At 31.8% G+C, this 15,110-nt stretch overlaps 1 protein-coding gene across 6 annotated transcripts in view; it reads right to left on the bottom strand.

Annotated features, from left to right (window-relative positions):
* Positions 1 to 15,110, bottom strand: part of LOC126888365 (nuclear pore complex protein Nup98-Nup96) — a 140,197-nt gene that overhangs the window by 8,297 nt on the left and 116,790 nt on the right. For all 6 annotated transcript variants that reach the window (XM_050656547.1, XM_050656549.1, XM_050656550.1 and 3 more), the window contains 3 exons: positions 13,530 to 13,783; positions 6,386 to 6,721; positions 1,569 to 1,805 (listed from right to left, as the gene is read on the bottom strand). In XM_050656547.1, the coding sequence (XP_050512504.1) occupies positions 1,569 to 1,805; positions 6,386 to 6,721; positions 13,530 to 13,783 (827 nt within the window). The remainder of the gene's footprint in view (positions 1 to 1,568; positions 1,806 to 6,385; positions 6,722 to 13,529; positions 13,784 to 15,110) is intronic.

The following is a 15,110-nucleotide window of genomic DNA, read 5'->3' as shown; positions in this document are numbered from 1 at the left end:
ATTTAATTAAAAATTAATTTTCTTGAATACCCTGTACAAATTATTATATTAAACTTTATATTACTGAATAGAGAATTAAATAGCCTTTCAAATGAGCTATCACACAACCACCACTCTCATTTAAAAAATCATCGATTACGTCATTACGCCCAGATGAATGACGTCACTAGTATGATATATATGCCAAAAAGTCATAATTTAAAAATAAAAATTGATCTGTCTCAGGATTTTTCTCCAAATTCGTCCATTCTCGAAATATTGAATTTATTCCAACTCAAACGTCCTCACTGTATATAAAATGCGTGAAAAGAAAGACTAGAAGAGAAGCAGAGACAGTGCTGAAAGAATTGTGTTAAATAATATGGTTGATAATAAAATATATTAACTAAGAATTAAACATTCTAATGCCATGAAATTTAAAAGCAGTTATACAGGGTGTAACAAAAATACAGGTCATAAATTAAATCACATATTCTGTGACTAAAAATAGCTCGATGGAACCTAACTTACCATAGTTCAAATGTGCACATAAAAAAAGTTACAGCCCTTTGAAGTTACAAAATGAAAATTGATTTTTTCCAATATATCAAAAACTATTAGAGATTTTTTATTGAAAATGGGCATGTGGTATTCTTATGGTAGGGATATCTCAAAAAATAACAGTGAAATTTGTACACTCCACAAAAAATTTTATGGGGGTTTTGTTCCCTTAAACCGCCCCAAACTTTTGTGTACGTTCCAATTTAATTATTACTGTGGTACCATTAATTAAACACAATATTTTTAAAACTTTTTTACCCCTTAGTATTTTTTCGATTAGCCAGTTTTTATCGAGATGCGGCTTCTTTTTTAATGTTTACATAAAAATTTTATGGGGGTTTTGTAACGCCCCAAATGTTTGTTTACCTTCCAATTAAATTACTATTGTGGTACCATTAGTTAAAAACAATGTTTTTAAAACTTTTTTGCCTCTTAGTATTTTTTCGATAAACGATTTTTTATCGAGATATTAATATGTTTCAAAATATACCTAAAAATGCAAATTCACAATAAATTTTCATATTACATATTACCAGGTCGCTATAATCTTCCTTACCATGTAAAAATTTGTAATGGATTTTACAAATGTACAAAATATCTCGATAAAAACTAACTTATCAAAAAATTACAAAGAGACAGAAAAGTTTTATTAAAAACATTTTGTTTAACTAATGGTACCACAATAATAATTTAATTGGAACGTACACAAATATTGGGGGGGGGGGTTAAGGGAACAAAATCCCCATAAAATTTTAATGGGATGCACAAATTTCAATTTTATTTTTTAAGATGTTCCTGCAATAAGAATGCCACATATCCATTTTCAATAAAAAAATCTCTAATAGTTTTCAATATATTGGAAAAAATCGATTTTTATTTTGTAACTTCAAGGAGCTATAACTTTTTTTATGTGCACATTTGTACTAAGGTAAGTTATGTTCAACCGAACTATTTTTGGTCCCAGAATATGTGATTTAATTCATGACCTGTCTTTTTGTTACACCCTGTATATAATAATATGTACCTACCTTAACCAGTAATCTAGGTGATTATCTGTATGAGTTGCTGAATTCAAAACAGTACTCAAACGATGTGCTCTTGATTGATACAGTACCAATATGTGATATAATAGATCAAAGGAATTTTCTTCAGCGTAAGTAGATTCGTAAGGTGGATTTGGCAATTCTGCATAATTGTACTCCTCGAATGCTTTTTTATATAACTCTATCACCATTTCAATTGGAGCTCCAGATGGAGAAACATACCTGAAATTAAAAATGTATTTATACTCCATATATTCAAAAATATTCAATGATTTTGTTTATAAAGTCGATTCGCTTATCTCAGGTAAATTTTTACAGATTCGTAGGAAACCTATAACACAAAAATTCCTCCCTCACACTAGGGTCAATCCAAGCTGTCCAAGTGGTCCAAAGGTGGTTGCTTGACTATTTTTAATATTTTTTATTTTTCTACCTTTTAAACTTCAGTCTATAGAGAGTACAAAATTGCATTCATTTTATTTTTAAAAAATTTATTTTGCCGATGACGGCCATTTTTGTTAAAGCGTATCGATAATTTTCACGAAAAACATGGTTTCGCTCTTTTGCTAATATTTTCACCGAGGTTTGTCCTAGAACAATAAACCAAAAACTAAACTTTTTAGAAAGGTATGTTCTAAAAAAACAGCCTATAGCATTATTTAATTTCAAACTACCCTTAAGGCCTTAAATGGACCTCAAAGTTTGAAAAGGTAAACTGATAAAATTTCATTTTCAGCATTTTTTTAACAGCATAAGGCAAGCTGATATTGGTTTGTAATTTTTTTGTGGAAAAGACACGTACATACTTTAAATAAAAAAAGTTTGAGCTTTGAGACTTGAGTAAATTTTTTCAAAAAAATCTCAAAAATGTAATTTTTTGAAAAATCTCAAAGTTTGACCCCTTATATCTCTCATAAGCACGCATGAAATATGGCTGAATGTTAGCCCCTAGCAAGTAGAATAAGGAGTAAAAAATTTAGAGTTGTAGACTTACGTCATAATATAGGAGTTACAGGCCTGAAAGAATAGTCAAAAATCATTAATTTGAGCGTTTTGGGCAAGTAATTAAAATTCAAATAAACTGTCTAATGAAATAAAAATTAATGTTTTATCAACAGATTTCACAATGAATACAAATGTATACAGGGTGGGCCAAAGAGAAGAGTCCACCTCGATATTTGGCAATAGTTACCTATTAGATTTTAAGGAAATGCCGAAATAGGTCCATTTTTATTTTTATATTGCAATTTTTTGGCATAAATTTCATACTCCGTGACGTCATCCATCAGAGCGTGATGCCGTAATCGATGATTTTTTTAAATGGGAATAGGGGTCGTGTGATATCTCATTTGAAAGTGTGTTCAATTCTCTATTCAGTAATATAAACATTATTATCATTATTTGTACAGAGTGACCAAAAAAATATTTTTTGAATTAAATTAATTGGCACAAAAAGAAGAATGTATGTAATTTATTTAATTCAAAATACATTGTACTGCTGTCAGTAGAAAAAATGTTTATTTCACAAATAAACATTTCTGTTCGCTTAAATTAAATCACAAACAGCCTTCCACCTTCCTCTTGACAGTTTGAACATTTAATTTAAGCGAAAAGCAATGTTTATTTCCAAATAATAATTTTTTATTTTATAACAGCAATAAAATGTATTTTGAGTTAAATAAATTACATACATTCTTCTTTTTGTGTCAATTAACATAATTCAAAAATTATTTTTGTCACCCTGTATAAATAATGATTATTGTTTATATTACTGAATAGAGGATTGAACACTCTTTCAAATGAGATATCATACGGCCCTTATTCATGACGTCACTAGTATGAAATATACGTCATCCATCCTTTATGGATGACGTCACTAGTATGAAATATATATAAAAAAAAGAATGTGTGTGTACTTTGTACGCACGTAAGAAGTTATACTTCTATTATATGATTATAAACTAAATTAATATACTTTTTATTTATGTTTTATTTAAATATTAAACTAATTTATACTTACTACTTCCCAAACATTTTTATTAAAACAGTGCCAAAAATTAAAATAATAAAAGAATAAAACACACACAAACACATTAAAAATGCCACAAATGATTTCTGAACATTAATTGTCGGAAATTTTTTTAACTAAATACGTATTTTCTGAAAATAAAATTATATAATAAATATACTTACAATCATAAAATGTATAAAAAAAATAAAAAAATAAAAGTTTCTATTGGGATTCGAACCAACTTATCAGCGCGGTTGGTATTGGCGTTGTATTGGGGTTCATTCGCATTAAACGCTTCGCCACGGAGACAACGTGTCATTATGTACGAAGATCGACTAACTAAACGGATTAAACTTTTGACATTTTTGAATTACATAAATCAAATTATTTTGATTTTGAATTGAAATGATTTAGAATTGAAAAAATACAACAAAACATAGAGTAAGAAAACAATATATTAGGTGAATATTGATAGAAATTTTGATGGTAATCAAATTATGTAAATAAAAGTATTACATACTATGTATTTTGGTAGGTTCAAATAGGTAGGTACCTATGATACATTTAGAATTATTACGTACCTGTTGCTTTAAAAACTATTTAAAAGTCACTACAATTATAAACTTTTTTGTTTCTGTCCTCACAACAATAAAACTAATATATTATACATTTGTTTACCTTCATATTGAACAATTATTTATTATTGACAGATCATTTCAACACCCAATCAGAGCCCGTATAACGACTAATACCATACTGTCGGTGTGCGCATGCGCGCAGATCAATATAAATTCACCCTCAATCTCAATCGCGCCTAAAGAAGTATAACTTCAAAAATTGTAATTTAATAATAAAAATCGACCTGTTTCGACATTCCTTGAAAATCTAATAACTGCCAAATATCAAAGTGAACTATTTTCTTTGGCCCACCCTGTATAAATTTGTATTCATTGTGAAATCTGGTGAAAATAGATTAACTTTTATTTCATTTCATAAGACATTTGAGTTTTAACTACCCTACCCGCAAACGCTCAAATTTGGACCAATTTGATTTTTGACCATTTTTTCAGACCTGTAACTCCTATATTATGACGTAAGACCACAACTCCAAATGTTTACTCCTTATTCTACTTGCTAGGGGCTAACATTCAGCTAAATTTAAAATTTTTTCATGCGTGCCCATCAGAGTTATAGGGGGTCAAACATTGAGATTTTTCAAAAAATTTTTTTGAAAAAATTTACTAAAGTCTCAAAGCTCAAACTTTTTTCATTTAAAGTATGTACGTATGTCTTTTCCTGAAAAAAATTACAAACCATTATCAGCTTGCCTTATGCTGTTAAAAAAATGCAGAAAATGAAATTTTACCAATTTACCTTTTCAAACTTTGAGGTTCATTTAAGGCCTTAAGGGTAGTTTGAAATTAAATAATGCTATAGGCCGTTTTTTTAGAGCATACTTTTTCTAAAAAGGTTGGTTTTTGATTTATCGTTTTAGGACTAGGACAGACCTCAGTAAAAATATTGGCTAAAAAGCGAAGCCATCTTTTCCGTGAAAATGATCGATACGCTTTAATAAAAATGGCCGTCATCGGCAAAATAAATAAAAAAAAAAATAAATGGAATTTTGTAGTCTCTATAGACTGAAGTTTAAAAGGTAGAAAAATAAAAAATATTAAAAATAGTCAAGCAACCAACTTAATTTATATTGGACCACTACTTGGCATGGATTGACCCATTATTATCAGCTGAAATAAACTCACTGAGGTTATCAAAGAACAACCTTTAATACATACAAGACATAAATGAGGAAATCTCATCTACGACGAAAAGGAAAATGTTGGGGATTATTAACAAAACAATGTGATGTAACTTTATCTAGCAAATAAAAAAAAATAAGCAAAAAAATTCAATACTAATACAGCCTTATTAATAAAAATTGCTTAGTCCAACGTTAGTCTCGGACTACTTAGTCCGAGATTAAGCGAGTACTAACTTCATTTTAAGATTGTCATTAATAAACACGGACTAAGCTCGGACTAACTAAACCTTCCTTAGTCCTAGTTACAACAAATTTATGTTGGCAACCCTTGCGAAAAAGAACAGAAATGGAGAGAATTTTGCGAAAAAGAAGAAAATGTAGAGGATTTAACCTCTCTTTCCTCTAAACAGAACAGCTGTTCGGTCGGTGCCATTTCTGCATAAATTTTAATTAACTTTTGTTGGACTTCGTTCTGAGAAGGTGCTACCTGTTGTTTTATATTTTATATTATTGTATTATTGTTTTGTATTTCATATTAACTGCTGTACCTTTTGAAAATCGGTATTTGATTTTAAATTTACCTTCTAATTCCTCTAAACTAAAAATTTTTTTATAATTTTGTATATTTTGATGTGACTCACAAGAGGAATATCGTTCCGCTTCCGCTGATTTCTATCCTCATTTAATTCGTCTATTAATTATCTTAAATCATTAATAAAATAATATCTCTCCATTATCAATAATAACATAATAACGTTATTATATATTTATTATACAAGCAAGCAAAAGCAAATAATGCATTTAGCAAGTTTGTAAGGTTATGAATACAAAATGTCAAGTTAGTCTCGGTTTAAACCTACTATTACCTCGGATTAAATTTTAGTCCGAGACTAGAGAGGGTTTAGCTTAGTCCATCGTTAGTCGCTGTTTATTAATAGGGAAAATGAATGGTATTGACTTAGTCCTCGGACTAAAGTTAGTCGGGCGTTAGTCCGTGTTTATTAATAAGGCTGTTAGTGTTAAAAAGCTTACCACATGTGCATTCCAAAGGCTCGTTTCCAATCAATATTCTCGAAAATATTTACTTCATCTTTGACAGGAATTCCAGAAAGGAGTAGATATATTCTTTTCATATCTTCGCTGATGTGATTAGAGCTCATGGATTGATACCAACTTTCTATCTGTTCTTGAAGGAACATTTTTGTTCTGTTAGTTAAACTCAATTGAGACAGTATCAATGACAAATTTGGAAGTCTTTTGTCTATAGCCAAATTTGCTGCTTCGTTTATTTTGAATACGGAAAGGTTATTGAAGATCTCCTGAGCTGGTTCTTGACTAGGTTCATCATAATTTGTGTTCATTCTTAACCTGAAAATCAAATAAATTTTAGTAGGAAGTGAAGCACATATGGATGTGAAACGTGGACCCTTTCAACCACTGAAGAAAATCAACTGAGAATATTTGAACGTAACATACTAAGGAAGATATGTCTATTAAGCCAGATCATCCATTTCATAAGTCCATATTTGGAATAGTTTCATATTTTTTTGCTAATTTTTTGCTAATTTATTACCACAAAAACAAATTTTTTGCTCCACCCCTAACCGAGAAACAATGGTTGATCTAGCTTAATATTATGTCACATCATCGATAGCCATATCTCGCGAACCTAAAGAGCTAGAAAATCGTACGACGCGGTATATTTTTTTGCTAATTTATTGCTGTCGATCTGCATATGCAACATACCCCAAAACCACCCCTGCTTCCCTTACAGCTAAACAACACCCCCAAAAAACAACGAAAAATCTTGAAAAATGATTTTTGTGATATAGTTGACGGTTGATATTTAATTGCTAATTTTTTGCTGTCATTAGCCGTAAAAAACAAATTTTTTGCTCCACCCCTAACCGAGAAACAATGGTTGATGTAGCTTAATATTATGTCACATCATCGATAGCCATATCTCGCGAACCTAAAGAGCTAGAAAATCGTACGACGCGGCATATTTTTTGCTAATTTATTGCTGTCGATCTGCATATGCAACATACCCCAAAACCACCCCTGCTTCCCTTACAGCTAAACAACACCCCCAAAAAACAACGAAAAATCTTGAAAAATGATTTTTGTGATATAGTTGACGGTTGATATTTAATTGCTAATTTTTTGCTGTCATTAGCCGTAAAAAACAAATTTTTTGCTCCACCCCTAACCGAAACAATGGTTGATGTAGCTTAATATTATGTCACATCATCGATAGCCATATCTCGCGAACCTAAAGAGCTAGAAAATCGTACGACGCGGCATATTTTTTTGCTAATTTATTGCTGTCGATCTGCATATGCAACATACCCCAAAACCACCCCCGCTTCCCTTACAGCTAAATAACACCCCCAAAAAACAACGAAAAATCTTGAAAAATGATTTTTGTGATATAGTTGACGGTTGATATTTAATTGCTAATTTTTTGCTGTCATTAGCCGTAAAAAACAAATTTTTTGCTCCACCCCTAACTGAGAAACAATGGTTGATGTAGCTTAATATTATGTCACATCATCGATAGCCATATCTCGCGAACCTAAAGAGCTAGAAAATCGTACGACGCGGCATATTTTTTTCCTAATTTATTGCTGTCGATCTGCATATGCAACATACCCCAAAAGCACCCCTGCTTCCCTTACAGCTAAACAACACCCCCAAAAAACAACGAAAAATCCTAAAAAATGATTCTCATGATATGGTTGACAGTTGATGTTCAATAACAAATTTTTTTCTATGATAAGTTCTATCGATCCAAAGCTTATTTTAAATGTTTTTTAATGATACTTATGCACGTATTATAAAAATTGAGTTATCCATCGAGTTATCATTTTTCAAGATTTTTCGTTGTCTTTTGGGGGTGTTGTTTAGCTGTAAGGGAAGCAGGGGTGGTTTTGGGGTATGTTGCATATGCAGATCGACAGCAATAAATTAGCAAAAAAATAAGCCGCGTCGTACGATTTTCTAGCTCTTTAGGTTCGCGAGATATGGCTATCGATGATGTGACATAATATTAAGCTACATCAACCATTGTTTCTCGGTTAGGGGTGGAGCAAAAAATTTGTTTTTTACGGCTAATGACAGCAAAAAATTAGCAATTAAATATCAACCGTCAACTATATCACAAAAATCATTTTTCAAGATTTTTCGTTGTTTTTTGGGGGTGTTGTTTAGCTGTAAGGGAAGCAGGGGTGGTTTTGGGGTATGTTGCATATGCAGATCGACAGCAATAAATTAGCAAAAAAATATGCCGCGTCGTACGATTTTCTAGCTCTTTAGGTTCGCGAGATATGGCTATCGATGATGTGACATAATATTAAACTACATCAACCATTGTTTCTCGGTTAGGGGTGGAGCAAAAAATTTGTTTTTGTGGTAATAAATTAGCAAAAAATTAGCAAAAAAATATGAAACTATTCCAAATATGGACTTATGAAATGGATGATCTGGCTTAATAGACATAAGGAAGATATCTGGACCAACCCATTGCAGCGATGTTTCGTAGAGAATTAAAATGAACTTATATTAATAAGAAAGAAAATAAAAGAGGCTAAATCCACCTGGCTGGCAAATCAATGTAGTGAAATAGAAGAATATTCTAAAAAGTATGAAAGCTTGAACATGCACAAGAAAATAAAGGAAATGACAAATACACAGCGAAAAAAGAAAGATGGAAAGATTGTTTGCGTGTAATGTCCTCTCTCAAAGATGCTTAGATATGAACCTGGATATTTATTCCTGTTTCACCGACTTCGAAAAAGCGTTCGACAGGGTCCGATATGAAAACTAATAGAATTATTGAAAAACGGAGATATAGACAGACGAGATTTACGAATTATCATCAATCTGTATTGGAATCAAAAGGCCAATATAAAGATAGAACAACAAGAATCCGAGAATATTGATATAAAGAGAGGGGTACGACAGGGTTGTGTTCTGTCGCCGCTACTGTTTAACCTATACAGTGAAGCCATATTTCAGGAAGCGATAGCGGAGCTAAGTGATGGAATCTCTATAAACGGAAGAATAGTAAATAACATAAGATTCGCTGATGACACCGTTATAATGGCAGACACCCTGAAATCGCTACAAGAATTGCTAAATAGAATTAACGATTATTGCATTCGATACGGACTAAAAATAAACAAGAAAAAAACTCAATTTATGATCGTCTCAAAAACAGAACATGGAAATGAAAGGTTAATGATAGAGCAAACCCAAATAGAAAAAGTAAAGACATACAAATATCTGGGAACCTGACCTGGGAAAAATGACCAAAGCGAAGAAATTAAAGTCCGAATTGAAACTGCAAGGCAAGTATTTATAAAAATGAAGACACTGCTTACAAACAAAGACCTTCAGTTGCCTCTCAGATTGAGGACTCAAAGATGCTACATATTTTCTATATAGTATACGGAATGGACGCTTGGACATTGAAGAGACAACACATAAGAAGAATAGAAGCATTCGAAATGTGGTGTTACAGAAGAATATTGAAAATTCAGTGGGTTCAAGGATTACCAATGTTGAAGTGCTACGACGTTTAAATAAGGAGTTAGAAATTATGAAAAGTATAAAAACTAGAAAACTGGAATATTTGGGTCACATTACCAGAGGATAAAAATACGAGTTGCTGAGAATTATTATGCAAGGAAAGATCCAAGGAAGAAGAAGCATAGGTAACCTTAGATAATGGTTTAACTGTAATTGATTACAACTTTTCAAAGCAGCAGCAAACAAAGTGACCATAGCCATTATGATATCCAACCTCCGATAGGAGAGGGAACTTTAAGAAGAAGAAGAGCTGGATGAACTAATGCAGAGCGCAGATATTGTTAGATTTGTAACGTCACAAAGGCTAAACTGGCTTGGTCACTTAGAAATAATGCCAGATAATCGAGCTGTAAAAGTATTCCAGAGATAAAAGCCCCAAGCAAATAGAACCAGAGGAAGGCCCCCGTAAAAGATGGATAGACGATGTAGAGGAGGATCTTAAAACCATAAACATCAGGCATTGGTGAAGAAAAGTATACGACAGGGCAGAATGGAAGAACATTGTTAAGCAGGCCAAGACTCATAAAGGATTGTAGCGCCATTATAGGTGAACAAGAATTAAATGAAGCAATGATTCTACCAAATTTTGCAATTGGATGAATCCCACTGAAACTTATTGTATTCGATTTATAATATACTCCTTCTCAAATATACCCGGAACAATAATAAAAAAAAATAAAATATTTAAAAGTGAATTAAACAAGGAGATGGGCTAAGTCTTCTACTATTTATAATAGTCATGGATACCTTAATAGACCAGGAAGGATCTGTTTTTAGGTGGATGTGAGAGGTGGCATTCGGATTTTTACGGATAAAGTTAGGTGATAACTTCGTTAATAATAATTGAATTATGCTCCTTCTCAAATATGCCCGGAACATTAATAAAAAAATAAAATATTTAAAAATTTCAAAAAAATTCTTTTTTTTTTCTACTTTCTTTGACTATAACTTTAAAACGATTCATTTTGGAACAAATTCGTATAGGAATAAATCAAAAATAATTAAATTTTCTATCAGATACAATTGGTTAAAAATGTCTTAATTTAACACCCTTGCTGAAAAATAGCACTAAATATAAAATAAGGGGGCAAAACAAGCCTGTCTTTATTCAATGTTTTTCCATCACTTAGGTTACACTTGGAACCTTCCTAATTCGCTTAGAAAATTTTTGTAATGTGCTAAAACCGTCCACCAAATTTCATTGAAATTGACTTACTAGATTTTGCATAATAATTTTGCAATCTAAACTTTTTTTAAAAAATTAAAATTTTTTAAAATCTTGCACAACAAAAACTAGAACATACAAAGATTTGTCAATTTTTTTACATATAAAGAAGCACTCCACCTGTTTAATGCACTTTACAGAATTGAAATCGGATTATTTAAGCAGCCTCAGCAATGATTTAAAGTAATAAACAATTTTTTGGCTTATAAACAAATTAGTGCTGTGTCAAGGAGGGGGTGCTACGGGTTACTTTATTTAGATGGACTTACCCAAGTTTTTTTATGTATTTTTACCCGTAGAACACGAATTTTTTGGGTAACAGTTGATCCGGATGTCGATAAGATTGTTATAAACAAAGAACTTGAGGAATTACGTAACATCGATTTTTCGCAAAATAAAACATTTTTTTGTATTTCTTGGGTAAACATTTTATGATATTAAAAAAAAAGAATGTGTGTGTACTTTGTACGCACGTAAGAAGTTCTACTTCTATTATGTGATTTAAACGAAATTAATATACTTTTTATTTATATTTTATTTAAAAATATTAAACTAATTTATACTTACTATTTCTCAAACATTTTTATTAAAACAGTGCCAAAAATTAAAATAATAAAAGAATAAAACACACACAAACACATTAATGCCACAAATGATTTCTGAACATTAATTGTCGGAAATTTTAACTAAATACGTATTTTCTGAAAATAAAATTATATAATAAATATACTTACAATCATAAAATGTATAAAAAAATAAAAGTTTCTATTGGGATTCGAACCAGCTTATCAGCGCGGTTGGTATTGGGGTTCATTCGCCTTAAACGCTTCGCCACGGAGGCAATACGTCATTATGTGCGAAGATCGACTAACTAAACGGATTAAACTTTTGACATTTTTGAATTAAATAAAATTATTTTTATTTTGAATTGAAATGATTTAGAATTGAAAAACTACAACAAAACATAGAGTAAGAAAGAAATTTTGATGGTAATCAAATTATGTAAATAAAAGTATTACATACTATGTATTTTGGTAGGTTCAAATAGGTAGGTACCTACCTATGAAATTTTTTATTAGGATACTGATACATTTAACAATTATTACGTACCTGTTGCTTTTAAAAACTATTTAAAAGTCACTACAGTTATACTTTTTTGTTTCTGTCCTCACAACAATAAAACTAATATATTATACAACATTTGTTTACCTCCATATTGAACAATTATTTATTATTGACAGATCATTTCAACATCCAATCAGAGCCCGTATGACGACTAATACAATACCATACTGTCGGTGTGCGCATGAGCGCAGATTAATAATAAATTCACCCTCAATCTCAATCGCGCCTAAAGAAGTATAACTTCAAAAATTAGCCAACTTCTAAGTGGTCTACTTTTTGTTCAGAAAGATTTTAAAAAATTTGAACTTTTTTAAAAACATTTAGATTGCAAATTTATTATGCAAAATTTATTAGGTCGATTTTAATGAAATTTGGTACACGATTTAAGTATGTTACAAAGAATTTCCTAATTACTAAGGTTCTAAGTGCCACGAAAGTGGTTAAAAAATATTGAATAACAACAGACTTATTTTGCCCCCTTATTTTGTATTTATTGCTACATTGCAGAAAAGGTAATACCTTAAGACATTTTTGACCAGTCGTATATCATACAATATTCAATTATGGGCCATTCCACGAACATACGCCTGTTTTGGATTACTTCGACAACGAATATTTTACTGTACAACATAAGAAGTACGAAAGTAAATGGCGCTAATAATTATTCCAATAAACAACAATGTAATTTGCAATTTACTTTCGTTCTTCTTATTTTGCACAGTAAAATATTCGTTGTCGAAGTAATCCAAAACAGGCGTATGTTCATGGAATAGGGTATATCTTTATTTTATTTCTTTACGACTTTGTTCCAAAACGAATCGTTTTAAAGTTATAAGCAAAGAAAGCAGAAAAAAATCGATGTCTTTCGAAATTTTTAAATATTTTAATTTTTTAATAATGTTCCGGGCATATTTGAGAAGGAGCATAAATCAATTATTATTACTGAAGTTGTTACCTAACTTTATCTGCAAAAATCCGAATGCCACCTCTCACATCCAAAAATAGACGTTTTTTCGCAGATTAGTCCTGGTCTATTACTGAACAAGAAAAATGAGTTTCCAAGTGATGAAAAATGATAGACTGTGAACAAATTTACATAAACCTCCAGAAGACGAGGCCCATTCTGAGCACCAGGTGTCTCGGAGACTATCGCCGACATGATATTAGTGTCCAGCGACTCCAAAAATACTGAGTAAAAGAGTAACGAAATAAAAAACCAAATCACCAAATCCTTACCATTCACTAAGAAGATATCTTCTGTTAGAAACTGTATTTTCACTGGGTCCCCAAAGCGAATCCGCCAAAGTCCATATACTATGTAAATATCTAGCTTCTTTAGTGTTATGTCTTTCTAATAAAGTTGAAAATAAGTTGGACTGCTTTTTTAAATATCTAGCATTTTTTGTAATCGTAAATGTTGGTACGTTATTACTGTCTAATTCATAGCTGCTTTCTTCCAGAACGATTTCCAAAGATTTACCTAAAATTTCCTGAAAATACAAAAAGATTAAGACTATTTTCAGACCGTGACAAGACATTTCGTAACGGCGACAGTTCGAAACGTCAAGTAGTCTTAAAAAAAGTACCATTATTGTTAGTATAGAAAAGTATGCAAAATGCCTTTTTGTATAATAATATATTTTATATAATAATGTCTTTTTGTATAATATGTCTCAGTAATATTAAATGTACCCCGCACAAATCTTATGGAAATTAGATCCCAGTGGATTTTGTTCATACTTTGAGAAAATACTCTTTGAAGCATCCTGATAAAAAGTTCTCATGGGCACAACTCAATCGTATGAAGGATTTTCAAGATATAGAGGCACAAACTCGGAAAATTATAAGATTTACTGCGTATTCCAATTCTCTGAGTTACTGGTTATCTGGCAACATGTACAAGTTTGGATCAAGGAAAAGTACTAGCAGTCTAGGATTTTTCCTGGATATCCAATGGCGACCTTTACTTTGACCTTGACGTTCAACGGACGTCATCTTCTAGAGTTTCAAGGGTTTTTGGCAATTAATTGATATAAACAGATTACTCATAGGTTTTTGGGATCGCTAAACACGAATATGCCGTCAGAATTGACTTCCGGAGGACGTGGTGGCCAGGGCCACAGCTAGGGACGTCATCTTCTACAGTTTCGATGGTTTTCGGCATTTAATTGATGCAAATGAATTACTGGAGGGTTTTTTGAGGTCACTAAACACGAATATCCCACCAGAACCGACTCCCTAAGCACCTGGTTTCCAAGGTAAATGAAAGGGGCTCCTGGAGTTTCGAGGGTCTTCGGTACTATATTAGTACAAATGGATTAGTTATAGGTTTTTGGGGTTACTGAACACGAATATGTGATCAGCACAGACACAGGAGCACCTGGTGCCTAAGACAGGTTATCTTCTGGAGTTTCGGAGGAATCAAATGGATTACTCTTAAGTTTTTAACTCCAGAAGATAGCCTGTCTTAGGCACCAGATGCTCCTGTGTCTGTGCTGATCACGTATTCGTGTTCAGCAACCCCAAAAACCTATAACTAATCCGTTTGCATTAATGTAGTACCAAATACCCTCGAAACTCCAGGAGCCCTTTCATTGAACTTGGAAACCAGGTGATCCGAGAGTTGGTTTATATCAATTTAATGCCGAAAACCCACCAAACTCTAGAAGATGACGTCCGTTGAAGGTCAAGGTCAAAGTAAAGGTCGCCATTCTTCTTTCTTTGATCCAAACTTCTACATGTTGCCAGATAACCAGTAACTCAGGGAATTGGAGTACCCAGTAAATCTTATAATTTTCCGAGTTTCTGCCTCTATAT

Source organism: Diabrotica virgifera, chromosome 7, assembly GCF_917563875.1.
Source record: "Diabrotica virgifera virgifera chromosome 7, PGI_DIABVI_V3a".
Lineage (NCBI taxonomy): Eukaryota > Metazoa > Arthropoda > Insecta > Coleoptera > Chrysomelidae > Diabrotica > Diabrotica virgifera.
The sequence above is the reverse complement of the archived record's forward strand: the minus strand, read 5'-3'. Positions and strand labels throughout refer to the sequence as shown.